The sequence below is a fragment of the Psammomys obesus genome, unplaced genomic scaffold (assembly GCF_907164565.1).
Source record: "Psammomys obesus unplaced genomic scaffold, mPsaObe1.curated_primary_1811, whole genome shotgun sequence".
In the NCBI taxonomy this organism is placed as follows: domain Eukaryota; kingdom Metazoa; phylum Chordata; class Mammalia; order Rodentia; family Muridae; genus Psammomys; species Psammomys obesus.
In genome coordinates, this window is record NW_026596046.1 from 18,188,067 (window position 1) to 18,215,020 (window position 26,954).

The following is a 26,954-nucleotide window of genomic DNA, read 5'->3' on the forward strand; positions in this document are numbered from 1 at the left end:
CGTGCTGTCAGGGCCTACCATTGGCTCAGCGAAAAAATAGCAGGGGCTCTTCCGGGCTCCCTGTTAGCCAAGTGGGCGATAGATCTGGAGGGCCTCTGCCTTTGGTCTTCAGGGTGTTGGACCGGCCTGTACTTTGAGACTAGAGCAGAAGGTCAGAAGGACATGGGGTGCCCTGAGACAGTGCCACCCTCCGCACTCCCGAAGGTGAGGGGGTTGACAGGTGAAGTTATGGTCCCAGCCCCCAACAGCGCAGCCCTTGAGAATGAGCATCAATGAGCTTCCGGCCACATCCCCACTCGGAGCAGAGGAGCCCACTGGCTCAGGATATGGACAGACAGGCTTGCCAGTGGCTCCCCCTGAGCGCAGCGAGCTCACTGTTCAAGACCGCTCTCCCAGACAGCATGGTGTCCCTTAGTGTAATGTGGGCCTCCCGTGTGCAGAGACAGATCCTCAGCTTGGGGGTGAAGCCCTGTGTTTCCTAATAAACCTGGTGGCTGTGTCAACAATACAGAGACTCGTGTTTGGACAGCAAACATCCAGCAGCAGCCTGGGCCAGCCCACAGCCACCCTCCTCCTGCCCTGCTTGTAGAAACGTCCTCTGGAAAGGTCAGCCAGGACTGGCTACATAATTTTCAGTGCCAGGTGACAAATAAAAACACGGACCCTACGTTTAAAAATTAGTTAAAATGTCAGGACCGTCTTGCAGAATGTTAGACCAAAGAAGAGCAGGCCCTTTGGAGGCCCTTCAGAGTGTGGGGCCCCAGCTGGTACCGACAGCCCAGAGGCTCTGTGGCCCAGTGGAGCGTCTCTTTGGTAGAAGAGGAGTTTGGCCTCCGGATTCTGGGCCTACGCCACCCTGGGCCATTGACAGCTTTGTTCTAGAGACTTCCATTTCTAAGGGGAAGCATCTTCCGCTTCCCCTGTTCTCTCCTAGTCTCTTTCCTCCTTTTTCTGCAAATTCACAGAGTTTGAGACTCCTTCCCTCCCAGCTTCCTCCCCTGGCCTCTGCTTCCCTTCCTCTCTTCCCCTCCCCCTCTCTTGCCCTCCCTCCCCTCCATTTCACTCTTCTCTTTCATTGCTTTATCTAAGGAGGGAAGCCCTTGGCCGATCCGTGTGTAACATTTCTCAGCCATTCATCTGGTGCCATTGGATTTTAATGTTCTTTTCAGTGACACCGGGCTCCTTGGGTTTCTCTGAAGTGGCTGGAGTGAATGTGTCCCTCATGGAGGGGCGTCCCTTCGGTGGCCTCTGGCTCTGTCCAGATGGTCTCTGCCCATTGGGAGCCTGGAATGAATTCTCATTGTTAGCACTCACTCACTCACTCACCACCTCCTCCCCTCATTCAGCTGTCAACCCCACTGGCCACAGTGGGAAGAAAGCCTGTGCCATTCCCTGATGACACCCCGAGAGCCCCTGATGACAGAACAGACCTGGCTATCACTCTCAGGAACAGCAGCTTCCATGAAGTCTGTGCAGCTGGGGGCTCTGGTAGGGCATGTGAAGGGTTAAGTAGGTAAGCCATGACACTGTCCTGTCCCGCCCCCAGCCCCTCACATTGTCACACAGCAACCAGGAAGATCTTCAGAATGTGCATTGTGCCGGGCATGGTGGTACAGACCTATAGTCCCAGCACTTGGGGAGGTGGACACAGGAGGATTGCCACAAGTTGGAAGTGAGCCAGCGTTTATATAGGGCTCTCTCAAGAGCAAAACCCACCAAAACAACAAATATTCATGGCAAAGGCTGTGGATGTGGTTCAGTGGTAGAACATTTGCCAAGCATGTACAAGGGCCCAGGTATTACCCCCAGCACCTCAAGGTGTGTGTGTGTGTGTGTGTGTGTGTGTGTGTGACAATGTTGTGTGACTTTCTTGCCTAAAACTCTTCTGAAGATGGCACTCACACTCTCAGCACGGATGCCCCCAAAGCGCAGGCTTCTTAGTGGCCCTTTCTGCAGCTCTTGTGCCCAGTTCCACACATCAGGGAACGCTGTCTTTCCCTCTTGGAGAAGCAACGTGTGTCCTTTAACACTTGAACCGTGCCTTGAAGAATGCTGGCATCTGGGGAGTTGGGAACGGGGTAGCCACATCATTAGAAAGGTGAGGGCTGAAGGGAGGGGACTCTTGAGTGGCAGGAGGGGAAAGGGCACCGGGTAGCAAGTCAGAAGCCTGGCTCAGGGTGGCGACCCCGGCCCGTTGGGACAGGAGACAGGGCTCTCAGCTTTTCTTTCAGTTATTTGAAGGTCATTTCAAACTCCCTGGGGTCTGCAGTAGGCCTAGCCTGGGTGGTGAGGTGAAGAAGGCCCATGAGGTGGAGATAAACTCTGACCCGAGACTTGCAGTCCCTGGCCTGAAAGTGCCTGGGACCCCACAGAGCAATGGGTCCAAAACCAGAGCGTGGAAATTAGGGACCCTGTGTCCGTGTTGAGAGAGAGGAGCGGTGGGAGACCAGCCCTCCGAGAGGGTGTGGGGTCACCCCAGCAAGCCTAGGTGGCCAGCCCACACGCTGAGCCGAGCACCAGAGCCACCAAGCTGTGCCCACATTTCAACTTCCCCTCCGCCTGCAGCAGCTGGGCCGGGCGGGCCCTGGACAGTTGGCACTCCGGCAGGTCAGAGCGCTCATGCCTGTTCGCCCCACGGTTTAGTCCATGTTGCACTTTTGATATCCGCCATTCAGATCAGAATCACTGCAGTCTGCCTAACACAACATTGCTCTCCACAACGGGCAGACTAGAGGAGAAACTAAAGCCAGACCCTGTAGACACAAGGCACAAGTCACAGCCTGCCCACAGGGTCTGATTACTCATGGGCTTTTATTTTGAAATCGCCAGACTTGACTGACAAGCGAAACACCTTCATGGGGATTCATCCGACATATTTGCTCTCCAGCCCTTGGAGCCAGGGTTGCCCACCTGGTATAATGATCTCACCAAAAAGAAATCATCGACAATGTGAATTTCCCCAGTTGTCCTCTGAAAACATCTTGTGCCTCTTCCCTATCCTTGCATTACATTTGGTTCTGTTGCTTTAGCCTTTGATTCAAAACAGTCTCCCTGCTCTGTGTGTGGGGTGTGTACATGTGACATTGACTTTGAAGAGTCTATGCAAGCCAGCTGTGTTGTAGAACGGATTCTGGATTCATCAGACTGAATGCTTAAGTTGTTTACCGATTCAGAACTCCACCGAACATCGCTACACTGTGTCCAGGAAAACCCGTAAAGGGAAGGGGAGTTGGAGGGGTGGCCTTTGTTCTTACCTCCTGAGAGTCGCGGGATGCTCCCTCCTGCTTCCGCAATTTATTTATAGCTGGACCCAGCTGACCGGAAAGGTTATCCTGCTGGGTCCGCAGCAAACCCCAATGGCCAGGCATGTGCTGCTGTCCGTATTTCATGGAGAGGTTGAAGCTGGGCCCACATCCCAGGCTACAAGACAGAAGTGGGCCAGGACCGAGCCCTGTGACACAAGCCGGGGCTCCCTGCAGGGGCCCCTGGGCCTGAGCCTGAGGATACTGAATGTAATCTAAGGCAATCTAGCCATGGTTTTGAGCTTTAGTGACTGAAACCAAGTACGGGGGGGGGCACCTAATATTTTGTCATTTTTAACCCCGTGCAGTGGCCATCAGTTGTCCCACCGCTCCCGTGCTCTGCTCCTTAAGTGCCCTGACGTTTCTGCGCTCCCTGAGCTTTTCGGTGTACTCTGCCTTTGGCAGAATTTGGGGGACATGGGAAAACGGATGTGACTCGGGTAGAACCAGGCATTAGTGTGCTACAGACGTAGCACAGTAGCTGGCAAGGAGGAAGGTACCTGCGCAAGTGTGAGGCTCAGAGAACCAGAGCTCGTGGGTCCAGTGGCCATGATGCCAAGTGAGCAAGTAAGCTCTGTGAGGCCTGTGAGGAAGCCCAGACCTCAGGCATACCTGTATGACGACTACCCTTTGCAGCTGCCATCGAGAGGTCCTCGGGTCACTCCTCATCCTCCCAGCACTCCTGAGACTCCTGTGAACCGAGGCGGTGGTCTCTGGCCCTGCATCTTTCACGCCACCCCTGTGCTTCGATCTCCCTGAGAACACATGCCCATGCGTAGGCTTTCCCCAGCTGCCTCCCCCAGGCTCATTTCATTGTGCTGCCTTGGGCAGTAGCCTCTGAGAGTCAGCCTCTCCGACAGGCACGGGTGGCCCCTTTTGCTTCTCTGGGTTCAAGAGCGACTCTTTTCTTTTTACAAAGCTTTCCCCTGCGTGTTTCTTTTCTTTTCTTATCTCCTCTCTTTTCTTTCCTTCTCTTTGACAGCATCTCATGTAGCCAGGGCTGCCTCCACTGCCCCACTTTCCGAGTGCTGAGACAACAGGTGTGACCCCCACATCCCAGGGTGTTCCTTTGTTTGGTTGATGGGTTTTGTTTTTTGTTTTTCAAAACAGGGTCTCTCCATGTAGCCCTGGCTGTCCTCGAACTCACTATGCAGACCAGGGTGGCCTCCAACTCAGAGACCCGCCTACCTCTGCTGAGATGAGAGGGGGGCACCACTATGCCCTGGTCCAGGTTTGTTTTCATTCCCATGCACCTGTGTTCGCTTGCAACCCTGCTGATGGGCTTCAGAACCAGGCTGAGTGAGATGCTAAAGGATCTAAAGGCGGTAAAAGATGCCTGCCTGTGTCCCTCACCCCAGTGTTATAGCTCCTGACCCTCCATGTTTTGAAAGAATATCTCTTACAGTTTGTTCACCAACTTTGGACAATATCTGGACACCCCTCCCCCATATAGATGAGGAATCTCATTCATAACATCCCGTCATTCCCCCCCCACACACACACCTTCTTCCTAAAGTATTAATACTGTTGGGTTAATACTGCTCATTGCTGAATTGAGTACCAAGTTATGATTATTTCATTACTCCTTTCAAAAAGGGATTAAGGGGCTGCTCAGGGGTTAAAAGGGCTGACTGCTCTTTCAGAGGACCCTGGTTCGGTTCCCAGCAGCTCACAATTGTCTCTAGCTCCTGCCAGTTCTAGGGGATCTCTAGATCCCCTCTTCTGTCCAGGCACACACGTGATGCACAGATACACATGCAAGCAAAACGCCCATACACAAAAAAATAGTAGAATAGTTTTCCAAAATGTTGATTACAGGTCTCACCAAATGACATTTTTCTGTCCCTGTCTCAAATTCCTTCCACATCAAGAGGTCAGGACCCATCTCTGGGATGTTTTCTCTGTCACCTCAGCAGGAGTTATGTTTTTCTAGACACTGGTGCTGGTGTAGCCTGTCAGCAGAATTCCTTAAAGGCTTTTCAAAACAAAGGGGAACTTTGCTGTTGTTTCTTAATAATGTATTTATTGTGTGCACACCTAGGCTCATAGGCCAGAGAATATCAGATGACCTGCCCTGTCACTCTCCAGCTTATCTCTTAGCTCTGTCCCCTCACTCCAGCTCTGGGTTACAGGTACAGGTGACCATGTCCATGCTTTTCTTCTTCTTCAGATTTCTTTATTTACTGTGTATACAATATTCTGCCTGCATGTACACCTGCATGCCAGAAGAGGGCACCAGATCTCAATGTAGATGGTTGTGAGCCACTGTGTGGTTTCTGGGGACTGAACTCAGGACCTCTGGAGGAACCGAAGAGCAGCCAGGGCTCTTAACCCCTCTGAGTCATCTCTCCAACCCCCCATGCCCAGCTTCTTACCTAGGTTCTGGGTTCTTAAATTCAGGTGCTCATATTTGCACAGCAAATACTCTTGCCCACTGAGCCCTGTTTTGTTTGGGTTTGAGACAGGGCCTCACTTGTAGCCTGGGCTAACTTAAACTCACTGTGTAGCCAAGATGGGGATTGATGGCCCTGCCTTCCTGTCTCTACCTCCCCCATGCTGGGACCACATTCATCCCACAAACAAAAATTTACCTTGCTTTCCTATTTAGCACACATTGTTTAATATAGTGATTCCATGCCACCCCCTCTACAGAGGCGCCCCTTGTTCTCATCAGAGCATACCTGGCAGTTCTCTCCCGGGTTGCTTCCACTGTGGCATAAGAAGCTTGCTTACCATCACTCTGACAGCATTTGAGAGCACACAGTAGGTGCTTATCAATTACATGCCAGCATCTGCATATCAAAGTGCAAGAGTGGGTGCAAGCTGCGGTTGCATCGAGTTTCCCCGCTGTGAGCTCGGATTTGCCTCATGTCCCTTCTCTCCTTGCAGGGTTTGAGGTTTGAAGGCCTTCTGGGCCCATTCCAGCTAGTCTTTCATGCTGAAGATGGCCAAGAAAGGGGTTCTGGTCTGTTCTCACCCCGTCTCCACCCTGGCTGGCCTCCAGCAGCACCAGGTCCCCGTGGTCCTCATCATTGTCTAATCCCAGCCCCCAGCACTCAACTCTGCACCAACTGCATGCTCAATAGAGAGGAAGGCAGACCCAATCAGTCAATCAGCCAGTCAGTCTCTTCCTGAAGCCTCTCCACTCCCAGCGCTTTCCTATACCCAGCGTTAGGATGCTCAGAAGGAACAGCGTGAAGGTGACCCTGTCCTCGGTTTTATGACTCATTGGGTCCTAGAAGCTAGGAGGAGAGAAGACAAGACAAAGAAGGGGAGCCAGGGACATTCACCTGCCATCTCTGAGGACAGTTGGGGAGCCATGTGCTGACCAGTGTGTGAGCATTGCCTCACCCTGGAGCTGGACACCAGCTAGGCACTGCCCAGTGACCTGCTGCAGGGAAGAGGGAGGTTCCCATCCAAGTCCAGGGCGGCCATGCTTCCTCCTCTCCCTTCTTCCCTCTCTTCTACCAAGATTGGGTTGTGGCTGTGTTGCCCAGACTGGCCTCTAACTCCTGTGTGCAAATGAGACTTCTGCCTCAGTCCTGCAAGTAGCTGGGACAGGCACACCACGAGCCGGCGTGGCAAGTCTGTTCTTTCTGGCTTTAGGTCTTGGCTGAGGGCAGCTCTCCAGTGCATGAAGGGCAAGCCTCTGCCCACGGGGCCTGTCCATCCCGAGAGACACTGACCCAACAGTTGGTGTCCACCTTAGCCTTCTGGACTGAGGTCCAGCCCAATTAGCTGGGGCCCCTGGGCTGTTTCTCCGTCATCCCACACCGTTATTCTGGACAGGGCTCCATCTCTACGGCTGGAGCAGGTAGACAAGGTCCGGTGAAGGAGCTGCCACTCAGATCCTCCTCCTGTGTGCTTCGTATCCTGGGACAGTGGATCGTGCCCACAGATAACCAGCCCCACACTGGCAAGACCTCGCAGGAGGCAGATCTTAACCAGTCAGTCTCACTCACCCGGGACCCCATAAGGGCTGACCACAGCCAGGGCCCAGACTAAGGACAGGGCCAGCCAACCCTGCATTAGAACTGATGGCTGCTGGGCCATTGGGAGGGAGGGGGGCACTCGGAGGGGGCACCAGGAGTTCAGGGGAGCCTCTGCAACACTCAGCTTTCCTCAGTGGGACAGAATGTGTTCTCACACTTTGAGAAATTAACTTGCAGCTCTCAGACTTTCCACCCCCAGGAAGGAGAGAAGGAGAAAGGAAGAAAGGGTTTGCATTGTCCCCGTGATTGGCACCTTCTGTGAATGGGGGGTCACCGCTTTGGGCTGCTCTTTTGCTCCTCTCTCCCCTGCACGCTGCATTCACGCTGGAACGTTTTTCTCTTTAAAGCTCTGTCTTTCTCTCCCCCGCGCTTTGTCTCTGCTCTCCTTTCCTTCGCTCTTGCCTTTCATTCTGGGCACTCCCCACCTCCCTGGGGATAGCTCTCTTCTCTTCTCGCTCTTTTTTTCCTCCCTTTTCTTCTATTCAGTCCCTCATTTCTTTTCTTCTGACTCTTTTTAAAAAAAAAAAAAATTCTCCTTTTTCCTTTTGAATAGCGCCTCTGTTTTCAGGGGGTGGAGAACTTAGAGAAGTAGGTTTGTGAGGATTTTTTTTTTCTCCCCCTCTCCATCGTGCCGTGTGCATAGACCTCTGTCTGCAGACAGTAGTGTGAGCTAGCCCCCTCTTGGAGGGGGCAGGGCATTTGGAAAGGTCCCCACTGGACAAGACTCCCATGCGCATCTGTTGTCGCAGATAAGGGACCCCAAGTTCTTCAGCCGGGGGAGGCCATTGTGGCCCTGAGACAGAGGTCAGAGGTGAACACAAATCCCCCAAACCTCTCAGCCCCAGCAAGAAAGCCAAGCACGCTTGCACAACTGTCTGGCTGTTAGTCCTCTGCCGCACTGGCACACTGGCGAAGCAGGTGCACCCATGTTGGCTAGACCTGGGGTGGTGGAGAGGCTCTCTGGTGATGAGTGGCCGCAGAAAGTGTCACCTGGGAGCTAGTGAGCATCCCATGTGGGTGCCCACCGGGTTTTCTCTCTGCCCCTCCTGAGAGCTAAGCTTGGTCAGCCTGGCACTGTATCTGCTGAGTGCTAACTCCATTCTCGCACAGTCTAGATAGGACCAGACCTAGGGCCACCGTCACTGTGGCCTGAGTGGCCCTGACTCCAGGCCAGTTCAGGTTCCAGTGCCCTGTCTCTAGACTAATACAAATTTAGGTTCCCTCCCTCTGAAGTGTTCTTGTTAATCCATCTGCTAGACTCCTGTACAACCTACTCAGGCACAGCCTCCCTATTTGATTCCTCAGGTAGTAGTAATCACATCTCCCTTTCCGTATTCTCTCATGAGTACCAGGCTAGCTGTGCCGGTCACCCTTCTACTGTGGCTCTGTGAGGGAGGGCGGGACTGCCATGTTGGTCCTCCTGAATTTAAAAGAAAAACCATGTTTGCCTAATCTCAGCTACTCAAAAGTGACTTCAAAAACCTTTTGAGTCTAGAAAGCTGAAAGTGGTGCATGGCTTCAGGGACAGGGGCAAGTTGGAGTTTAGACAGGGGGTGATGGTTGATAGCCAGTTGTCACCTAGAACAATGGTGGGAGCTGGGCCTGGGAGCTCAGTGACCTCGGCAGAGAGGTGAGTGTGGAACCCGCCTCTCTGATGCTCCCTGAGGGAACCCAGCAGGCCCTAGAGGCAAGGCCTGATGCTGGGACCTTGGGGGGGGGGGTGTGCAGGAGGCAAAGGGGTTGTGGGAGACAGAGCCAGGAGGAAGGCAGAGGTCACAGGGTCCAGTGAAGCAAGCAGTGGTCGCCCTAGGTCAGGCTGGTAGAGAGAAGGGAAGTTGGATGTTGTCTGGGTTTTGCTGTGGTGCTAGAAGAAATCTGGACGTGGGGTGGGGTGGGGGCAAGGCCGAGGGAAGGGTGTGAGGTAAACAGGCTAACTGAGGCAGGGGAAAGCAGCTGGCAGAGGCTGAGGCCGGCTCTCTCCAGGTGGAACCTACCCGCTGACTGGAACTCATTTCCTTCTGGAGGAAGGAAGGAGGCTTCTGTCAGCCCGCCCACCCTGAAGTTGCTGCCACTTCTGGGACCTGGGGTGTGTGGGATGGGGAGCAACAATCAATCTCCAGCTTGCCAGAAAGGAGCTGTTTGGAGGAGGGAAGCTTGGGCTGCACTAGCCAGGGTGAGAGGAGAGGAGGGGCTGGCTAGGATGTCACACATCTACCCTTGATGCCCAGCCTGGGTGTGTGTACTGAATTTATCGTTAACAAACTAGACACAGGATCCTGGATACTGACCATGACCAGCTGAGTGAATGACAGGCCTCATGAAGGTATGGCTCATCCCTGTCCTCAGGCCTCTGGTCGTCATGGAATAGGCTGCTTCCTCCCTGAGGAAGATGGAGGGTAGCAGAAGCAGGCACCAGAGAGCAAATGTCCCTCAGATGCTGCAATGCAGAGCGTGGCACTGTGGCTACTGTTGAGTACCTACTGCATGCAGATTCTGCGAATATGCCCAGGTCTAGGGGGAAAAAAAAAAAAGCAGGCTATTATGTCCTTTCTAAGTCTGAGTTAGGTGTTCACTGTGGGGAAAGGTATGTACTTCCCTAGCGATACTCAGAATTTGTGCCTCAAGGAATTGATAGAGACAAATGTGGCTAGGGCCTACCCCTTCCCCAAGGGGAAGTGCCATGGGGGGGACTGAGGGCTGGTGCTGCAGGCTTCTTGGGACACCTCGTAAATCATGGCAACACCTCTTTCATGATGTGTGAGTGGGGGAAGTGGTTTAGGATGGCACACCTGTGGAGGCCTGAGGACAGTTTTTGGGATGATGTGAGGATCGAGTTTGGGTTTTTAAGCTTAGGCTGCGTTTTTTATCTGAGCCATCTCACTGGCCCTCCCTGCCTCTCATAGAACTGGCACCAAGGTGGCAGCGCTTCCAGAAACTGGCTCTGTGGAGATGGAGTTATCAAAGTCAGTAACTACAAACACTCACAGACCGGGGTTTGTTTTCAGTGGCTGCCAAGCAGGTACATCTGCTTTAGGAGATCTGAAGGAGTCACTCTAGACTCCACACTAAGCCAGGGCTCAGTGTTTGTTTGTTTGTTTGTTTGTTTGTCTGAGACAAGCAGGCTAAGTAGTCAGGCTACCCCAGAATTCAGTGTGTAGCTCAAGCTAGCCTTGAACTCCTTATCTTTGTGCCTCGGCTTTCTGTATGGGCTATCACACCTGTCTTTCTAAATTGCTTTTACAGGTGTCCCACCGTGTCTGTGGGGAGCTACATAAAATGACGTAGTACCCGCACGCAGCCCACACAGCCTCCGTATGATTTAAAGAGCCTCTAGATGACTTATAATAATACCTAACACAATGTAAATGCTGCGCCATTGCTGGCATACTGTGCTGTTTAGGGGATGATGACAAGGAGAAAGTTCTCTTGTGCGGAGCCATCTAGGCCTAAGCACACAGCACACGTCTGATCGCAGAATGGTGTTTCTCATCCTAATCGTCTCCTTCTTCCTTCTCCTCAGCCTCTTTCGCTTCCTCCTCGGGCTTTCAAGCACATCCTGCTAGCAGTATACTCACTCAGTATGTGGCTGAGAATGAACTTGAGCTTCTTTTTATTGCTCTTCGGTTTGTTTGTTTGTTTGTTTGTTTGAGACAGGGTCTCACTTCGAGCCTTAGCTAGCCTGGAACTCACTATGTAAAGCAGTCTGATGCTGAACTCACAGAGATCCTTCCCCTCTGCCTTCAGACAGAATTCTGGGATCACAAAGGCGAACCACACTTTCTCTACAATTTTTTTATAGTTTCACACACACATAATCCCTGCCAATTCCCCCCTCCTGACTTCATGTCCTTTTGTTGGGTTTTGTTTGTTTTATTTATGCCTTGATACCCACTGAGCTGAGTTAGTGCCGCTGCCAGAATGCCAACTAACCCTGTGGCTGGGCCTTGTGCAGGTGACCATTGCTATAGTGAGTTCATGAACACAACGGCCATGTCCAGGGAACAGCACTCCTCCCAGCTCTTACATTCTACAGTCCTCCCTAAGCCTTGGGAGACAGAGGATTATTATTTATTTACGAATGTGTGTCTATGTGTGTGTCTGTGTTTGTGTGTATATTCTAGGGATCGAATCCAGGTCATCAGGTTTATTGACAAGCTCTTTTTTTCCGCCAAGCCATCTCACCAACCCTCTGAATATTTTCAATCCATCTTGAGCCCTCCCATGAAGATACTCTAATAAAAAGAGCCAACTGGACAAATGGCCGTACAGGCTTCTAAAAGCTGTCCACATCCCTAAAGTCAGCCGCCTAGGGGACCAGGCTCTGAGAAGCAGTGCTGGAAAGGAAAAAAGAAAAAAAAAAAAAAAAGACATTCTGAACCTTTCTGTGCCTCCACTTCCCCACTTGTGATATCACTAATACCAACCGCAGCCTGGTCAGGAGGAAGCGAAATAATGCATTTAGAGCATCCGGGCTGGCACCGTGTTTCTTAGGGCAGCCCGCCAGTCTGCTACCGCCAGCACTGGGCACTTTGCCACAAGAACAAGAGCCATGTGTGTATAGTCCAGGCCAGGCCAGTGCGGCCCCCCTGGTAGAGAGAATCCAGCAGTGTCAGGGTTCTGTAAACTATGCCCAGCGCCACCCACTGTGCCCAGGTGGGTGGTGCTCACTCCTTACTCCACCTGTCTTTCTGTGTGTGGGGTGGGTGTGTGGAGGCCAGAGGTTGACGCTGGGTTTATTCTTCAATCACTCTTCACTGTTTTGTTTCAGTTTTTTTCCCTTTTTTTAAAAATAATAAGATTTATTTATTTATTATGTATACAGTATTCTGCCTGCATGTACACCTGCATGCCAGAAGAGGGCACTAGATCTCATTATTGATAGTTGTGAGCCACCATGTGGCTGCTGGGAATTGAACTCAAGACCTGGAAGAGCAGCCAGTGCTCTTCACCTCTAAGCCACCTCTACAGCCCCCTCCCACACCTTCATTTTTGAGAGGCAAGTTCTCTCGTTGAACCTAGAGTTCCCCTCATTCAGCCGGCAAGCCCCAGGGATCTTCCTGGTTCCATTTCCCCAACACTTCTCTTGCAGGGGTCCACCACTATGCCTGCCTCCTTATGTGGCTTCTGGGGTTCCAAACTCAGGCCCTCATGTTTACAGACCTGACTCTCCCCCCAGTAAGCCCATCCCCTTTCTCTATACTGGAAGCTGAGCTAACTTAGCCCTCAGGCTTCCCAAGGGCCCTCAGACCCCACTGCAAAGAGCCAGGAGACCCTCCCACCATTCCCATACATCCCAGTGTCGGCATCTCGACATCCATAGTATGACATCCATCCTGGCCCCTCACAAACTCCTGTGTGCCATCCTTTAAGATCCAGATAGAGGAAGCCAGGTTTGTCTCCGGGCATCCCACACACCCATCCATCAGCCTGCCTTCCTCCAGGAACCTACCTTCAAGGCCATCCATCCCTTGGGCCCTTCGTGCTTCTGACTCTCTGCTTTTTACAAGTTCCATGCTTACCTTTCTGCAGCCTGCACCAGCCAGGCTCTCTTCGACCCTTCCTCTATTAGCATCTGGTACCTGTAGACATGGCAGACGGCCGTGCATGTGCCCTGATAACTAACATGACCCCAGCCTCCTCCTGCTCCTCCACCGAGCGGCTTCCGTCACACATGCGTGTCCCTCTGCAGACTGTGAGGTTGAGGGCAGAATATGTGGACTTGTGGGACAGGGCTTCCCCTTATGGCCGTGTGGCAGGTGAAGGACGGTCTGTGCCCTTGACCCCCTAGGTAGCGTGTGTGTGTGTGTGTGTGTGTGTGTGTGTGTGTGTGTCTGACTTCTCCGCAGACCCAAATTATACTTCTTCTGGCATAAATCCAGACCTGACTTGGGTGTGTTGGTGACTGCAAAATAAAAGTTGGTCTCAGTGCCAGCTTGGTTTGGAGAGGCTGCTCAAGGATGGAGGCCCCGGGATGAGTCACCCTGGCTGCCATGAGAAAGGAGATGGGGGCTCCAGGCCAGGACACACTCCTCGCCTGTCCTCCAACCTCAGCACCTCTCTGTCCTTTTTCCCTTCCTTTCTCCACCCTGTGCCTGGACCAGCCCTTGTGCCCGCTGCATCTGTTTGAATGACAGCTTCCTTAAACATCCAACCCAAAGCCTCCCCACCCACCTTCCTGTAGTGCACCCTACGTCAGTCTCATTTGTCCAGTGGACCTCATTTCCACCTCCTGACACCCTAGAAAGAAGAAATCTTGTCCCATTCTGTAGGCCAGGTGACGAGTCCCACACAGCGTGGCAGGAAGGGGCAAACTTGAGTTTAGTTCTGCAGCTCGGGCCAACTCTGTTGTCTCCCACAGAGCTGGTTTACATGGAAGAATACCCATGGGCCAGGGGGGCCACGAGGTCACTTGGCCTTGTGGTGGTACCCCATACTCATTTCCAGCCTGATACTTTGCACTTGTGTTTTGTGGCTCTTCATCTTCTCTCTAAAGAAACAGTAAGGTCTTTGGTCGTGAAGAGCTTTGTCGCCTGCCAGCACCCAGCCAGCACCCACCTGACCTTTAGAACAGATAATGGCCATAGGCAGAAATAGTAAAGGCAGCGGCGCCCATCCCGGCGTCCTGCCTGCACACAGCCTTAGCTGCAGATGGCAGCATTTCCCTCAGTGCTTTCCCTTAAAAGCAGAGGCATGAGGTTAGGCCCAGACGCCACTCAACCTGAGGCCTTGGCCAGGTTGCTTAGCTCGCCTCTGCCTCAGTCCCTCCTGTGAAACAAGCCTTTCTCAGCTCTTTCTTTTCTTTTCCTTCCCTGTCTATTCATTCACTCACTCATTCACTCATCTATCTATCTATCTATCTATCTATCTATCTATCTATCTATTTTTTGAGACAGGGTTTTCTCTGTGTATCCCTGGCTGTCCTGGACTCCCTTTGTAGACCAGGCTGGCCTCAGACTCACAGAGATCCACCTGCCTCTGCCTCCTGAGATTAAAGGCATGATGTGACATCATGCCTCGCCCCTTCCTTTTTTTTTTTTTTTTTTTTTTTTGAGACACGGTCTCAGAGCCTCAGGGTCTCAGAGCCTCAGGGTCTCAGAGCCCTGGCTGGCCTGGAATTCACTTCCTAGCCCAGGCTAGCCTTAAACTTGCAGCAATCCTCTTGCCTTGACTTCCCAAGCGCTGGGATGACAGGTATGCCCCATTGTGCCCAGCTTGTGACGTGGGTTTTGTTACCAAGGTGCCATTCTCCACATCCATAATCTCAGAATGTAAACACCTAGCCAGTAGGAAGGGCCCAGTGTGAGGTGGCTCCTGCCCTGTCACCATCCTGGTTGCAGAGAAGGAGTCACCCCAGAAGACTCGAGCCTACCACCTGCCCGAGGATGCACAGCTCAAGGCGGCAGAGCTGAGAGAAGACAGACATGTCTCTTCATTTGCAGAGGGAGGCCCTGGACTTGCTGATTCCTTCCAGAACATCTCCCCTCGCTTCTTCTGGGCCCCGTCCATCTGGCAAACGTTTCAGCGGAACAGCAGTGATGTCCCTGGCATCTCTGTGGGTCCCACACCCTGTGGCTTGCCACATCCTGGAGTGAACCTTGTCAGCCTCACTGACAGCACAGAACAGAGCAGGACCCCATCTGGGCCCTAGGAGCCCAGGACTCAGAGGCCAAAGAGTCTCAGCTACTCCCAAGGTCTCATAGCCTTGTGCCCTTCATCCTACTCCATGTCACCAGAGGACTTGATACCATTTCTACCAACCTATCTGTCCTGTTGTTGAAATCCTGGGGCCGCTGGCATAATCAGCTTGCTTGCTTTTCTGTGGTAAATCTGTGCCTAGACCTTTGTTTCTGATCACTGCAGATTAAACACAGCAGTGTCATGTCCTGGAGGAGGCTAGGCTTGGGGCTGCTGTGTCCTGGAGTGAGGAAGAGCATAGTGTCATCTGTCTGTAAAATAAAAGCGCATACATCCATCTCCTTGCCTGGCCCCTACAGTCTGAGGGAGCTGGTAGGACACTAGGAAAAATGCCTCAATCGTGCCTTCCCCTCAGGAAAAGACCCCAGAACATCCTGCATGGCAGGCAAGTGCTCTACCACTAGCCCCACCCCACTCCTTAAAAAGTGAACCCTGAAGAATTGGTGATTTCCACCACCTGCTTGTAGGGAAGAGTGCTGTTCTTAAGGCCAGGTAGACCTGGGAGAGGGGCCTTCAGGCTGTTGTATGGTTGGGTTGGGGTTTCCTTGCTCTGTCCTGAGGGTTCCTCTCCAGCAAGTCCCATCCCCAACTGTGTGTTTTCTTCTTTCCACTGGGGTCCCTTCTGGGAGGTTTCCTTCCTCCTTGCAATCTAGGGTCTTTGACCCTTTGGCTCAAGGGAAGGGTTGCTGGAGCCGAACTGGAAGAGCCAGGCCAAACAGACTAGGGTTTCTTTTTCTCTCTCTCTCTTTCTTTCTTTCTTTCTTTCGTTCTTTCTTTCTCTCTCTCTCTCTTCCTTCCTTTCTCTCTTTTATTTCTAAGCAAGAGACAAATAAATGTCACTCTGAGATAACAGGAGAGCAACTGGAGGAGATAAAAGGCGAGTAAAAGGGAGCAAGAGGCCAGAAGCAAAGGACATGGGGGGAGAGCTGGACTCTACACTGTGATGATGGGAGAGATGAAAGAGGAGAAAAAGAGATGAGATGGGAACGCAAGACCGAGTGGCAGAGCGGAGGATGGGGTTGCCATGGAAACGGAAGAGGGGAGGAATGGAGGGAGAGGAAGACAGGATGGAGAAGGTAGAGGACTCTGCAGAGGAGGGGCCTGACAGGAGGCTAGATGAAGAGGAAGGGAAGCCATGAGAGTCTCCTTGGTCCAGCTAGGTTGGCAAAGGAGGGAGAGAGTGACCCTGAAAGCCTGCCCTGTCCAGATCTAAGTAGAGACCCTGGGGAGCCTGCTTCACCCTGCCGGCAGGGACTGCCTTGGATTCTGAGTCTGTAAGGTGGAAACGTTCCCCTGCTAGAGGGCTGCTCACGTGTCAAACCCAGTGAGTGCTGTCCCCTCATTGGTGATTCTTACCTGTCCTTGCGATTGTGAGCTAAAGTTTTTCTCTGTTCTATTAAGCTGGGGATCTTGGAGTCCAGCACAGACAGCATCCTTGTCATAGAGGCCGTGTGTTCTTTTTTGCTTCTGGAATTAGAGGAAAGAGAAGGATTTACCTTCCAGAAACAGGAAGCCTGCTGTCCCTCCCTCTGGGAAGAAGGACTGTTCCTGCCACTAGGAAAAGGGAGGCCAGGCCGGGGCTTTCCATGTGGCAGCTTTCCAAGCTGTGCTCCCCAGCAGCCTCCTCTTTCTCCCTGAGTGTGTGTTCTCACAAGGCTCTGCTGGGGTGAGCAAACAGACCAGGTCCCCGCCCCTGGGAGGTGTCATCTCACTGGCATGTCACACACTATGCCAGTAATTGTCCTAATAAATAGATCAATAACAAGTCCTTAAAAATTATAAAGTCCAAAAAGGAAAAGGCATTTCGTCTTTGTTGTGAGACACGGTTTTGGCATGTAGCCCCGCTGAACCTGGGGGCGACCCTCCAGCTCCCAGGTGCCAGGACTGCAGGTGTGCGGCAGCACGCCTGGCAAGGAAAGGTATTAGAAAAGGGTTAAACTTGAGCTTGCCAAGAACTTAGAGAGGGTGGGACCTGGGCAGGTGGGTCGGCACAGGGGAGATTTCCTGCAGGTGTCACACCTGCACTAGAAGGCACTTGAAGGCTGAGGAACAAGAAAGAGCATCCCTGGCCTGTGGAACTCCACACGCAAAAGTCACCTGCAGGCCAGGTCTGTGGCCGAAAACAGTGCACAGTGAAGTAGCCACGCAGCCGTGGATAGAGCAGGCTGGTCCTTTGATTTCAAGCACAGTGGGAAGGGAAAGTGGGATCCAGAGCAGGGTTGACCTGCCTGATCTCTGTTCACTTGGTTTAGCGCTCTCTCACGCTCTCTCTCTCTCTCTCTCTCTCGACTAGTTTAGAATTTGAGGGCAAGGGACAAGCTGGTGGCAGGATTCTTAAGTTCAAAACATTTCCTACAGGAAGTGTTATGATCTATGATGATCATACAGCGGCGGGTGGCGGGCGTGGACACCGTGGCGGGTCTATTCCAAGGTGCAACCCCCTGAGGAATTACACCACACAGCAGACCCGGTATAAAGGAGGTTTATTGGGAAGGGAGATGAGTAAGGGCCTGGAGAAGGTGTAGAGACAGTGAGTGAGCCATGAGGGCAGAGAGAGGAGAGGGCAGTAAGGGAGAGGAAGGGACCACCTAGGACACACAGAGAAATACGGAGAGGGGGTGGGGAGCTTGGGTTGGAGTGAGCTGGAGGTGGTCGTGGTCCCCTACACACTGGGCGCACCTGGCATAGGCAGGTGATGACGTAGGCAGGTGATGACGTGAGCGGTTGCTGGGCCCCTGGAGGCTGGCCAGCTGAATCGCCTCTTTGCTAGCAGGAAGGTTGAGTTGTGGCAACCCTTCTTCCTATGTTCTGCCCTTACAGCCCTCCGTGCTGGACAGCAGTGCCCTGCCCAGAACTGTGGGCCAGGAGTGTTATGTTTAGTAGGTGGCGGAGAGCATAGTGAGACTTGAAATCCTACATCAGTCTCGTAGAGTGGCACAGGGCCCGTAGGGCTGTGAGATGACAGCATTGCCTGCAGGGACAATCCTAAGACCAGGCAGAATGGTTAAAGAAAGGGGTCTCCAGCAAAGGCTACATTGAGGTGCGTGCCCAGCCTTTACGGTAAAGAACAAGCTACATCTGTTCATTGGGGGTGTGCGCTGTCTGGTAGAAGAGTGAGGGACTGTGAAGAGGGTCCCGGTGACTTCAGAGCAGGGCCATTATTGCTGAGCGTCAAGGGGCCCTTAGAATCACTTATTCATTCATCCATTTCTTTCTTTTCTTTCTTAATGTGTGTGCCAGTGCCTGGAGAGGCCAAAAGGCAGCATTGGATCCCTTGGAACTGAAGTTACAGACAGTTGTGAGGCATTTTGTGGGTGTTGGGAATCAAGCCCAGGTCCCTTGGAAGAGCAGCTCTGCTCTTAACCCCTGAGCCATCCCTTCAGCCTCCCTCCCCTCTCTTCATTCATTCTTGATGCCTGGGTGACTCTTCTTCCTGACAGAGGCGTTAGCATGGACAAAGACGATCAAGTGTGAGAGGGGCTGAGGCCCAGCAGGAGAACTAAGCCTTAGGCAGCAGGCTGAGGCATGGGTACTTAGCCTCCAGGCCATAGGCCTAGATGGTAGTCCAGGCTGGAGACCCGAAGTCCAGCCTTGCCTTTCTACCATCATGGCTCCTCTCTTTGTGGCCTCAATGTCCTTATTAAAAAGAAGGTGCAGAAGGCCTGGTGTGGTGGCGTAAACCTGTAACCCTCACCTTTGGGAGTGAGGACAGTCAGGAGCAGAAAACAAGCCTGGGCTACGGAGTACTGGAGGAGTGGGGTGCTGCTGGGGGGGTGGGGAGGGGGGATCCGAGTTTGTGCTCTGGAGGCTGAGGTGGGATGATCTCTTGAGGCTACAAGTTCAAGACCTGTCAGGGTTAGAGAATGGCCAAACAGAGCAGGGGCTGACATATATCAGACCTGTGTGTGCTCTGTGGCCCAACTCCCGTCTAACTCTGTGAAGTTGGACCTCAGGAAAGGGGAAGCTGAGGAAGAGGGAATACAGCTCCACTTCCTATGGCCCCCTCCACACTGTGGGTGGCCCGTGGCTGACAGAAACGAGACTATAAGGTTTGCACAAGCTCTGGGCTTTCACTTCCTCTTCTCTGAGGATATGAGCACTTTACTGTTCGAACAACAGAGGGAAGCCAAGAGGGAGGTTTTGCTACCAGGTGAATTCCCAGGAGTGTGTCTTCAGCTGTGTGCCAGGCACTCGCCTCTTTCAGGCGATCCGCCCCACCCTGGGGCCTGCCTTTCCAGCCCCCAGGGCCTGGGCACCACCTCCTCCCACTGGCGAAGCTAATAGCAGATCTGAGTGCCAAACCTTAACTGAGACCTCCTCCCTCCTGTTCCCTCTGGTGAGAGCCCGCCCCTCTCACTAGAGGCCGCACCTCCGGCCGCTCTCCGAACTCAGGCTCCACCTGTTGGCGGGAGCTTGATTTTGTCCCCTGCTGTGTATACGGGCGGCACCTGAGAGGTGCTTGGTAAATGGATGTTAATTCAGTTGGCTCCGTTGGACAAATGCAGCCCAAAGCCTGAGTAACCTCTTGATCCAAGGGCAAACTTGGCCTCCCAGTATGAGCGCAGGTTGCACTGGGGAGTGGCTCCTCGGGACCCCTCAGGAAGTAATCACCAGATTTGGTCAGTTGCAGCTGGCTTGGGCAGTCTGTGGGACACTCCTGACTTTGGTTGGCTTTTTTTTGTTTTATTTTGTTTTGTAACTCACTGTGTGACCAGGTTGCCCTCAAAATCAGAGCGCTGGGATTAAAGGCATGCGCCACCACCACCCGGCCAAGCCTCCTTACCCTTAAGCAGGGGTATGAGGGGGGTCTCCGTGGAGGATAGGAGCTGCTAGAGCGCTGTGTGGTAAGAGAGGGCTCTGTAATGAGGGGTCCCTGTGTGGCAGTCAGATAGGATAGGGGTTGTAGATTTTCATAACCCTGGGATTCCAAGTAGGCCCTTGTCTGTTTTGTAGATAGGGACACTGAGACCCGAAGGTGTCACTTGGTCCCTGAGCTTTTATCAGTCTTCACGGGAGCCAGAGAACAGAGACAAAGCACTTTTGGAGTAACAGTGAGAAGCCTGGGGCCCTTTCTGGGGTAGGGGAGGCTGCTGCTGGGTCTCAAAGGGGAGAGTTTACTCCCTCCCCAGGATCAGGCCTGACCCTCTGGCCCAGAGGTGATGCTGAGCCCTGGGAAATAGGGCAGCCGCGGGCTTCTGTGCCTCTCTGGGTCCCCTCCCCCTCCCTGCCTTTGTCTCTTGTCCTCCGAGGCCTCTGTTTCTCTCCCCCCCATCTCACTCCTCTTCTTCCCCTCCTCCTTCCTCCCTTCCCTTCCCTTTTCTTCTTTCCCTTAGCTGCATTACCACACTCTGGCAGCTACTCTTTAACCCTCTAGCATTTACTTTCTCTGGGGAGGAGGAGAGGCGGGCTGAGGAGTGGGAGGAGTTTCGTAGAGGTGCACTAATGGATAGCCACCCCAACCTCCCCACCCCGTCATAAGCCATGCAATTTGGAAGAACACAGGGCCCTCCAAACCCTTTTCACTTGGACACCATCAGCTTTGGTTGAATCCCCAGCACAAGTGATAAAGAAAGGCCTTGCCTAGGGAAGGAAGGTGCCATGGGGGGGGGGGGGGGGAGGTCGGCCCCTGGGAGCCTACAGCATCCCCGTGCTGCAAGTGGTGGGGTCCCCTGTGGGTCCCTCTGCCTTGAGTAGTCTGGGCCAGGGCATCAAAGAGGCTGTAGCTTGAGAAGGAACCAGCGGCCTTGGGGACAACTAAACCAAAAGACTGGTCTAAGAGGATGAAAGAGATGCTGGACTGGAGGCCACCTCCCCTCCACTTATCTCTGCATGTCAGACAGAGCAGCAAGTCACTTAGAATCTGCCTCACTTAGTCTCTCTACCACTGCCTCAACAGAGCCCCTTCTCCGCACCCATCACACACACTTGGGCAGACATAATACACACTCATGCATACACAGCCTATATGGCTACCCCAAGAGACCATAAAGTCCAGCCCTTGTCACCAGGTTGTAGGCTTCTGCTGGCCCTAGGCGGCCCTGAGCAGCTCCTTCACTCAGACTCAGGAGTCTTGGATTTGGAGTTCTCCTGGGTGCTAGAGATGGCTTGGTGAGACTCAGCTACAGCTGCAGCCTGCTCATTAAGAACTCCTGTAATCCCAGCACTCAGGAAGGCAGAGGCAGGTGGATCTCTGTGAGTATACAAATTGAGTCCAGGACAGCCAAGGCTACACGGAGGAACCCTGTCTCGAAAAAACACACACACAAAAGAATTGTCACTGTAGTTTAGGCACCATTCCCTGTGCTGTGGGGTGAGGCTGCTGCCGGCTTAAATAGGGCCTGGAGCCCTCAGTAATGAGCTGGAGAGCTGCTGCCATGTCTGTGGCTCAGGAGTGACAATTCTTAAGGCCCCACCCTTAGCCTTCCAAGAGCACTGACTCTTGGGGAAATCCCTTTGACGGCCACCTGTTCCTGGAGGAAGGGCAGGCCCAGATGGCCTGGGATGGGCTTGTTTTTATCCCGAGTGTGTGACAGTGAGTGTCTCTTTGTTGGAGGGGACCCCAGTGTGAAAGGTTACTTGCATGATTTCTCTCTCCCCTCAAGCCGGGCTAGCGAAGTGGTCAGTGGTCATGCTCTTATCCGAATGTAAAGTGGGCTCTCTGCATCAGTTGGTGCAGGTTGGTGGGGGTGGGGGCAGGACACCTGGGCTTCTGAGGAAAGCCACACCATCTCATCTTGTGTCTGTTTCAAGTCAGAAGCCCTCCGTAGGCAGGCGATGAAGAAGCAGCTTTGGGCTACACTAGGACATGACAGACCTAGTGACGGCCTCAACAGCACTCAAACCAAGTTCTCTTTTGTTGTTGTTACTCTTTTGTGGTTTTGTTTTTTTTTTCTGCTTAAAACTCAGTATGTAGCTGAGAATGGCTTTGAACTCCTGAACCTAGGCTACCTTCCAAGTGATGGGATTTCAGGCGTGTGCTTTTATACCTAGCTTCCAGTGCCAAGTTCCAAGCACAGGCTCTGCCATGAATCCTCCATGAATCCCCCATGGGTTCTGCCTTGGGACAGGGCTAGAAAAATTCGCTGAGTGTATTGTTTGCTCAAAGCCACTGCACGCACTCCGACTGCTGCCTGGTGCTGTGTCTGGGACAGGCAGGTATGGCAGTGGCATTTCCCAGAGTGTTCAGGAAAGCTAGCAGTGACCAGTGGGCACTGGACAAAGTTGTGACGGACCCAGAGGGTCTCCTCTGTAGGCTCCCTGGGGACAGAGCCCTATCTGGTTCACCTTCTCTAAGCACCAGGCCTGTGACTAGGCTGGGATTTAGCAATACTATTTTCAGGAACTATTTTCTTAGTGCTCAACGGTTGTCCTTACAATCACCAAAGCTTTGCTGAGTTTGGGACAAGGAAGAAAAGTTTTTTTTCAGCCCTGTGACTGCCTTTCTGGAGATCTAGGATGGTTAAGCTATCGATCTTTACTCTTACTTGGGATTCTGTAATTAACTAAGATCCTGGTCCTGCATCATGCTTCTTTGGAATCCCGTACCTTTCTTGTGTGCCCTCATTCCCAGTTCTTAGATGCAGAAGCTGCGGCATGGAAGTGACCTTTTTGTAATCAATTACAAGTGACTGAAGTGGAAATCCCTACTTAAGTGCAGCTGGGCATGGCGTAGGGTATCCAGAAGTGAGTTTAGCCCCCTGCATGGCTGCAGATGGACCCTGAAGCCCCTGGCATGACTCCTATCTGACCCCTCCCACCAGAGCCCTGCTCTGAGCTTAATAGTTTAATCTTCTGTGTCTGTTGCAAGGAGGCCGGATTCCTGTCTGGGGTATTTTTAGCCAGCCTCCTCAGGAAGAGGAAGCTCCACTGAGTTCTGCTAGGGGGAGGGGAGGGCAGTGCCAGGCCCGGACTGATTTCCTGAGGAAGGACTGTCCTGGCCATGTGCCTGACCCAAGCCCTGGGAGCACAGCGTGTGGGAACCACCCTCTAGTGCCACTCTTCTGGAGTGTGTCAGGAACAGAGCAGGGGCAGGGTGCGGGGCTATGCCTTTGGTGCGCCACAGCCCTGGGGAAGCTGGCATGGGCATGAGAGCAGGCGGGAGAGGCTGGTGGCAGAACACCCAAGCAGCGCCGGGAAAGGGGCAGCCAAGCAGGAACCACTTTGCAAAAGTGGGGTTTGAGGTGCTTGGGGAGCCAGGGGGAAGGAGGGTGCCTTCGACGGTTGTACAGCTGGAATGGGGTACAGCGGTATTGTCTACAAGAACCTGTTAGGTCAGAAAACAATGACCATGAACCTGGGGTCCAGTTTTAACAGTCAAATCAGTGGTCTCACCAGCCTTAGCCATAAGATCTCCTGTGCAACTCCAGGGTCAGCTAAAGCTATGTTTTTATCAGTATATTTGGGTATATATAGATATGGCATTTAGTTAATTAAGGAAAACAATGGCTTGTATGATAGACAGCATCAGGCTGACCGATGCTAACCCGAGTTTGAAACCAGCCTCAGAACGTAATTTATTTTTGTATTGTTTTACCCTGTATATGTTTTATTTTTAATCCTCATTCATGCAGCCATGCAATCACTAATGGCAACAATTGTTCAACACCTCACAGTACATTCCCAGGGTCTGTGCAAAATTAATTACTCCGGCAGCACAGCCAGTGGGACTCGTGGCGTGTTTTAGAAGTGTGGCACATTGTATTTTGAGTAGGTGGGTATTTTTTTTTTAATCAGTTCTTAAAATAATGGAGTGATTAAATTTTAAAACAGAAGGGCTGGGGCTCAGAGGATGAGTGCTCGCCTAGCTCAGAGCCCTGGGTCCAGTCCCCAGCTCTGCAAAAACGAAAATAAAAAGGCATTCAGTTTCGTTCATAAATCACCAGGCTTGGAGGCACATGTCTGCAATTTCAGCATTCAGGAGGCTAGGGCTGTAAGATAGCAAATTCCTCAGCTACATAGTGAGGCTACATCCTGTCTTTAAAAAAAAAAAAAAAAAAAAAAAGGCCGAGACATGTTTATGCATTTTGAAACAGAATTCCGAGGGCGCCATCAGACCCGACTTAAGAACCACTGAACCCGGATTAGGAGGTGGCTCTGCGGCTAAAGTGCTTGCCGCACAAACCTGAGGACCTGGGTTTGATCCCCAGCACCCCGTTAATGGCGGCACAAGCCTGTATCCCCAGAGCTGGAAGGCAGAGTTGGGAGAATCCCTCAGGGTAGCTGACCAGCTAGACCAGTCCGTGGGTGAGCTACAGGTTGGATTAGAGACCATATCTTAAAAAAAAAAAAAAGCAACCCACAGCTTGACAACGCTGACCTTTCGCCAGATGACCATGAGCACATGTACCGAAACCACACGCCCCCTGTTTTACACACGGAAAGACTTAGGCAAGCAGGGGGTGGGGCTTACCCAGGGCCTCTCAGAGATGTGAAGGTGCCTGCATACACTGCTCCCCATAATCACAGGCATATCACGTTCTCAAGGCAGGAGGCCACACCCCCCCCCCAAGTTAGCCGGACCCTTGTCCTCCCTGAGTCTGCTGCCCACTTGGCATGGGAACTAGAAGTATTAACCTGCCCTTTTCTCCCACAGAAATGCCCTCGTAGCCAGACGCCACGGGATGGAAGGTTTCATGGACTCAGGGACACAGACGGACGCTGTGGTGGTGCTGTCCTTGGCCCAGGCTGCCGTGCTGGGCCTGGTCTCAGAAAATGAGCTCTTCGGAGCCACCATAAGTGCTGAGGCCTTCTACCCAGACCTAGGGCCAGAACTGTCTGGGACAGCCATGGGGGAGCCGGGACCGGCAGGCCCCGACATCTATCAGCTGGCCTGTAATGGGCGGGCCCTGGAGGAGCCACCGGAAGAGGAAGTGCTGGAGGTAGAGGCGGCCTTTGAGAAGCACACCCGGAGGAAGACGCGGCCCCCGGTACGGCTGGTGCCCAAGGTCAAGTTTGAGAAGGCGGAAGAGGAAGAGGAGCAGGAGGTGTACGAGGTGTCTGTACCTGGCGACGACAAGGACCCAGGCCCTGCAGAGGGCCCTGCCGAGGAGGTGGCCAGCGGCGGCTGCGAGGCCCTGGTGCAGAGCAGCGCCGTCAAGATGATCGACCTCAGCGCCTTCAGCCGCAAACCCCGGACGCTCCGGCACCTTCCTCGAACTCCAAGGCCAGAGCTGGACATGGTCCCGTTCGATCCTCCGTTCCCGGACCCAGCCCGGGACGGCTTCCCCGAGCCCAGCATGGCACTACCTGGACCAGAAACTTTGCCCACTGAATGTGGTTTCGAGCCGCCCCACCTGGCACCCCTGGGCAACCCCGAGCCTCCCAGCATGACATCGCCAGAACTCGTCAAACCGGAACAGGGCTTCGTGTGGCAGGAGTCCAGCGAGTTCGAGGCCGACGCGGCAGGTTCCACAGTGGAGCGCCACAAGAAGGCCCAGCTGGACCGGCTGGACATCAACGTGCAGATCGACGACTCCTACCTGGTGGAGGCGGGCGACCGCCAGAAGCGCTGGCAGTGTCGCATGTGCGAGAAGTCCTACACGTCCAAGTACAACCTGGTGACGCACATCCTGGGCCACAACGGCATCAAGCCCCACTCCTGCCCGCACTGCAGCAAGCTCTTCAAGCAGCCCAGCCACCTGCAGACGCACCTGCTCACGCACCAGGGCACGCGGCCCCACAAGTGCCAGGTCTGCCACAAGGCCTTCACGCAGACCAGCCACCTCAAACGCCACATGCTGCTGCACTCGGAGGTCAAACCCTACAGCTGTCACTTCTGCGGCCGCGGCTTCGCCTACCCCAGCGAGCTGAAGGCCCACGAGGTGAAGCACGAGAGCGGCCGCTGCCACGTCTGCGTCGAGTGCGGCCTAGACTTCTCCACCCTGACCCAGCTCAAGCGCCACCTGGCCTCCCACCAGGGCCCCACCCTCTACCAGTGCCTCGAGTGTGACAAGTCCTTCCACTACCGCAGCCAGCTGCAGAACCACATGCTCAAGCACCAGAACGTGCGGCCCTTCGTCTGCACCGAATGCGGCATGGAGTTCAGCCAGATCCACCACCTCAAGCAGCACTCCCTCACCCACAAGGTAAGGCCCCCACCCCCACCCCCACCCCCACCCCGGCCTCGGCTGTCCTGTCGCTCTCTCTCCTCAGCACTGCTCCAGAGCCCTGGAGGGGCCTATCTAGGTCAGCCCAGGTGAAGCTCTTTTTGAAGGTGCACTTTGGGTTTACGTGTGCGAGCGTTTGCCTGCACGTGTGACTCCACACCCCAGCGTATGCCCGATGCCCACGGAGGTCAGGCCCTCCCCCCAATCAGAGTTACAGGTGGTCATGAGCCTCCATGTGAGTGCTAGGAATCAAACCTGGGTCCCCTGGGAGAGCAGTCAGTGCTCTTAGCCCCCAAGGCGTCTCTCCAGCCCTGACTCCTTACTTTCATACTCAGAAATGTATCTTAGTAGAGTATGAGAAACATAAATTAAATTAGTTTTGGGTTTTTTAAAGACTGGGCTTTAAAGTGTTTTTGAGACGTGGGGAGATGGCTCAGGGTTCAGGTTCTCGGCACAACTGTAAAAGCTGGGTGGGTGGGGGAGTTAGAAAGATGGCTCAGTGGTTAAGAACACTGTCTGCTCTTCCAAAGGACCCAGGTTCAATTCCCAGCACCCATATGGCACCTCCCAACTGTCTGTAACACAAACTCCAGGGGATCTGACATCTTCACCCTAATGCACTTAAAATAAATTTAAATTAAAAAATATATATATTTTTTTTTTAAAAGAGCTGGGTGTGTGGGTGTGCCTCACCCCACTAGTGGAGGGAGGACACAGGGGGGTCCTGTTGGCTCACTAGCCAGATGGCATAGCCAAAACACCGAGTTGAGTGAGGGGCAGTTGAGGAAAACTTCCTACATCAGCCTCTAGCCTCCACCTGTGCGTGTTCCCGGGCAGGCTCACATACACCCGCACGCACG

At 53.2% G+C, this 26,954-nt stretch overlaps 1 protein-coding gene across 2 annotated transcripts in view; it reads left to right on the forward strand.

Moving 5' to 3' along the window:
• The window catches only part of Znf710 (zinc finger protein 710), a 67,891-nt gene that overhangs the window by 30,877 nt on the left and 10,060 nt on the right, over positions 1 to 26,954 (forward strand). For both annotated transcript variants that reach the window (XM_055623293.1, XM_055623294.1), the window contains exon 2: positions 24,582 to 26,073. In XM_055623293.1, coding sequence (XP_055479268.1) covers positions 24,610 to 26,073 — 1,464 coding nt within the window. In that variant the 5' untranslated portion in view covers positions 24,582 to 24,609. The remainder of the gene's footprint in view (positions 1 to 24,581; positions 26,074 to 26,954) is intronic.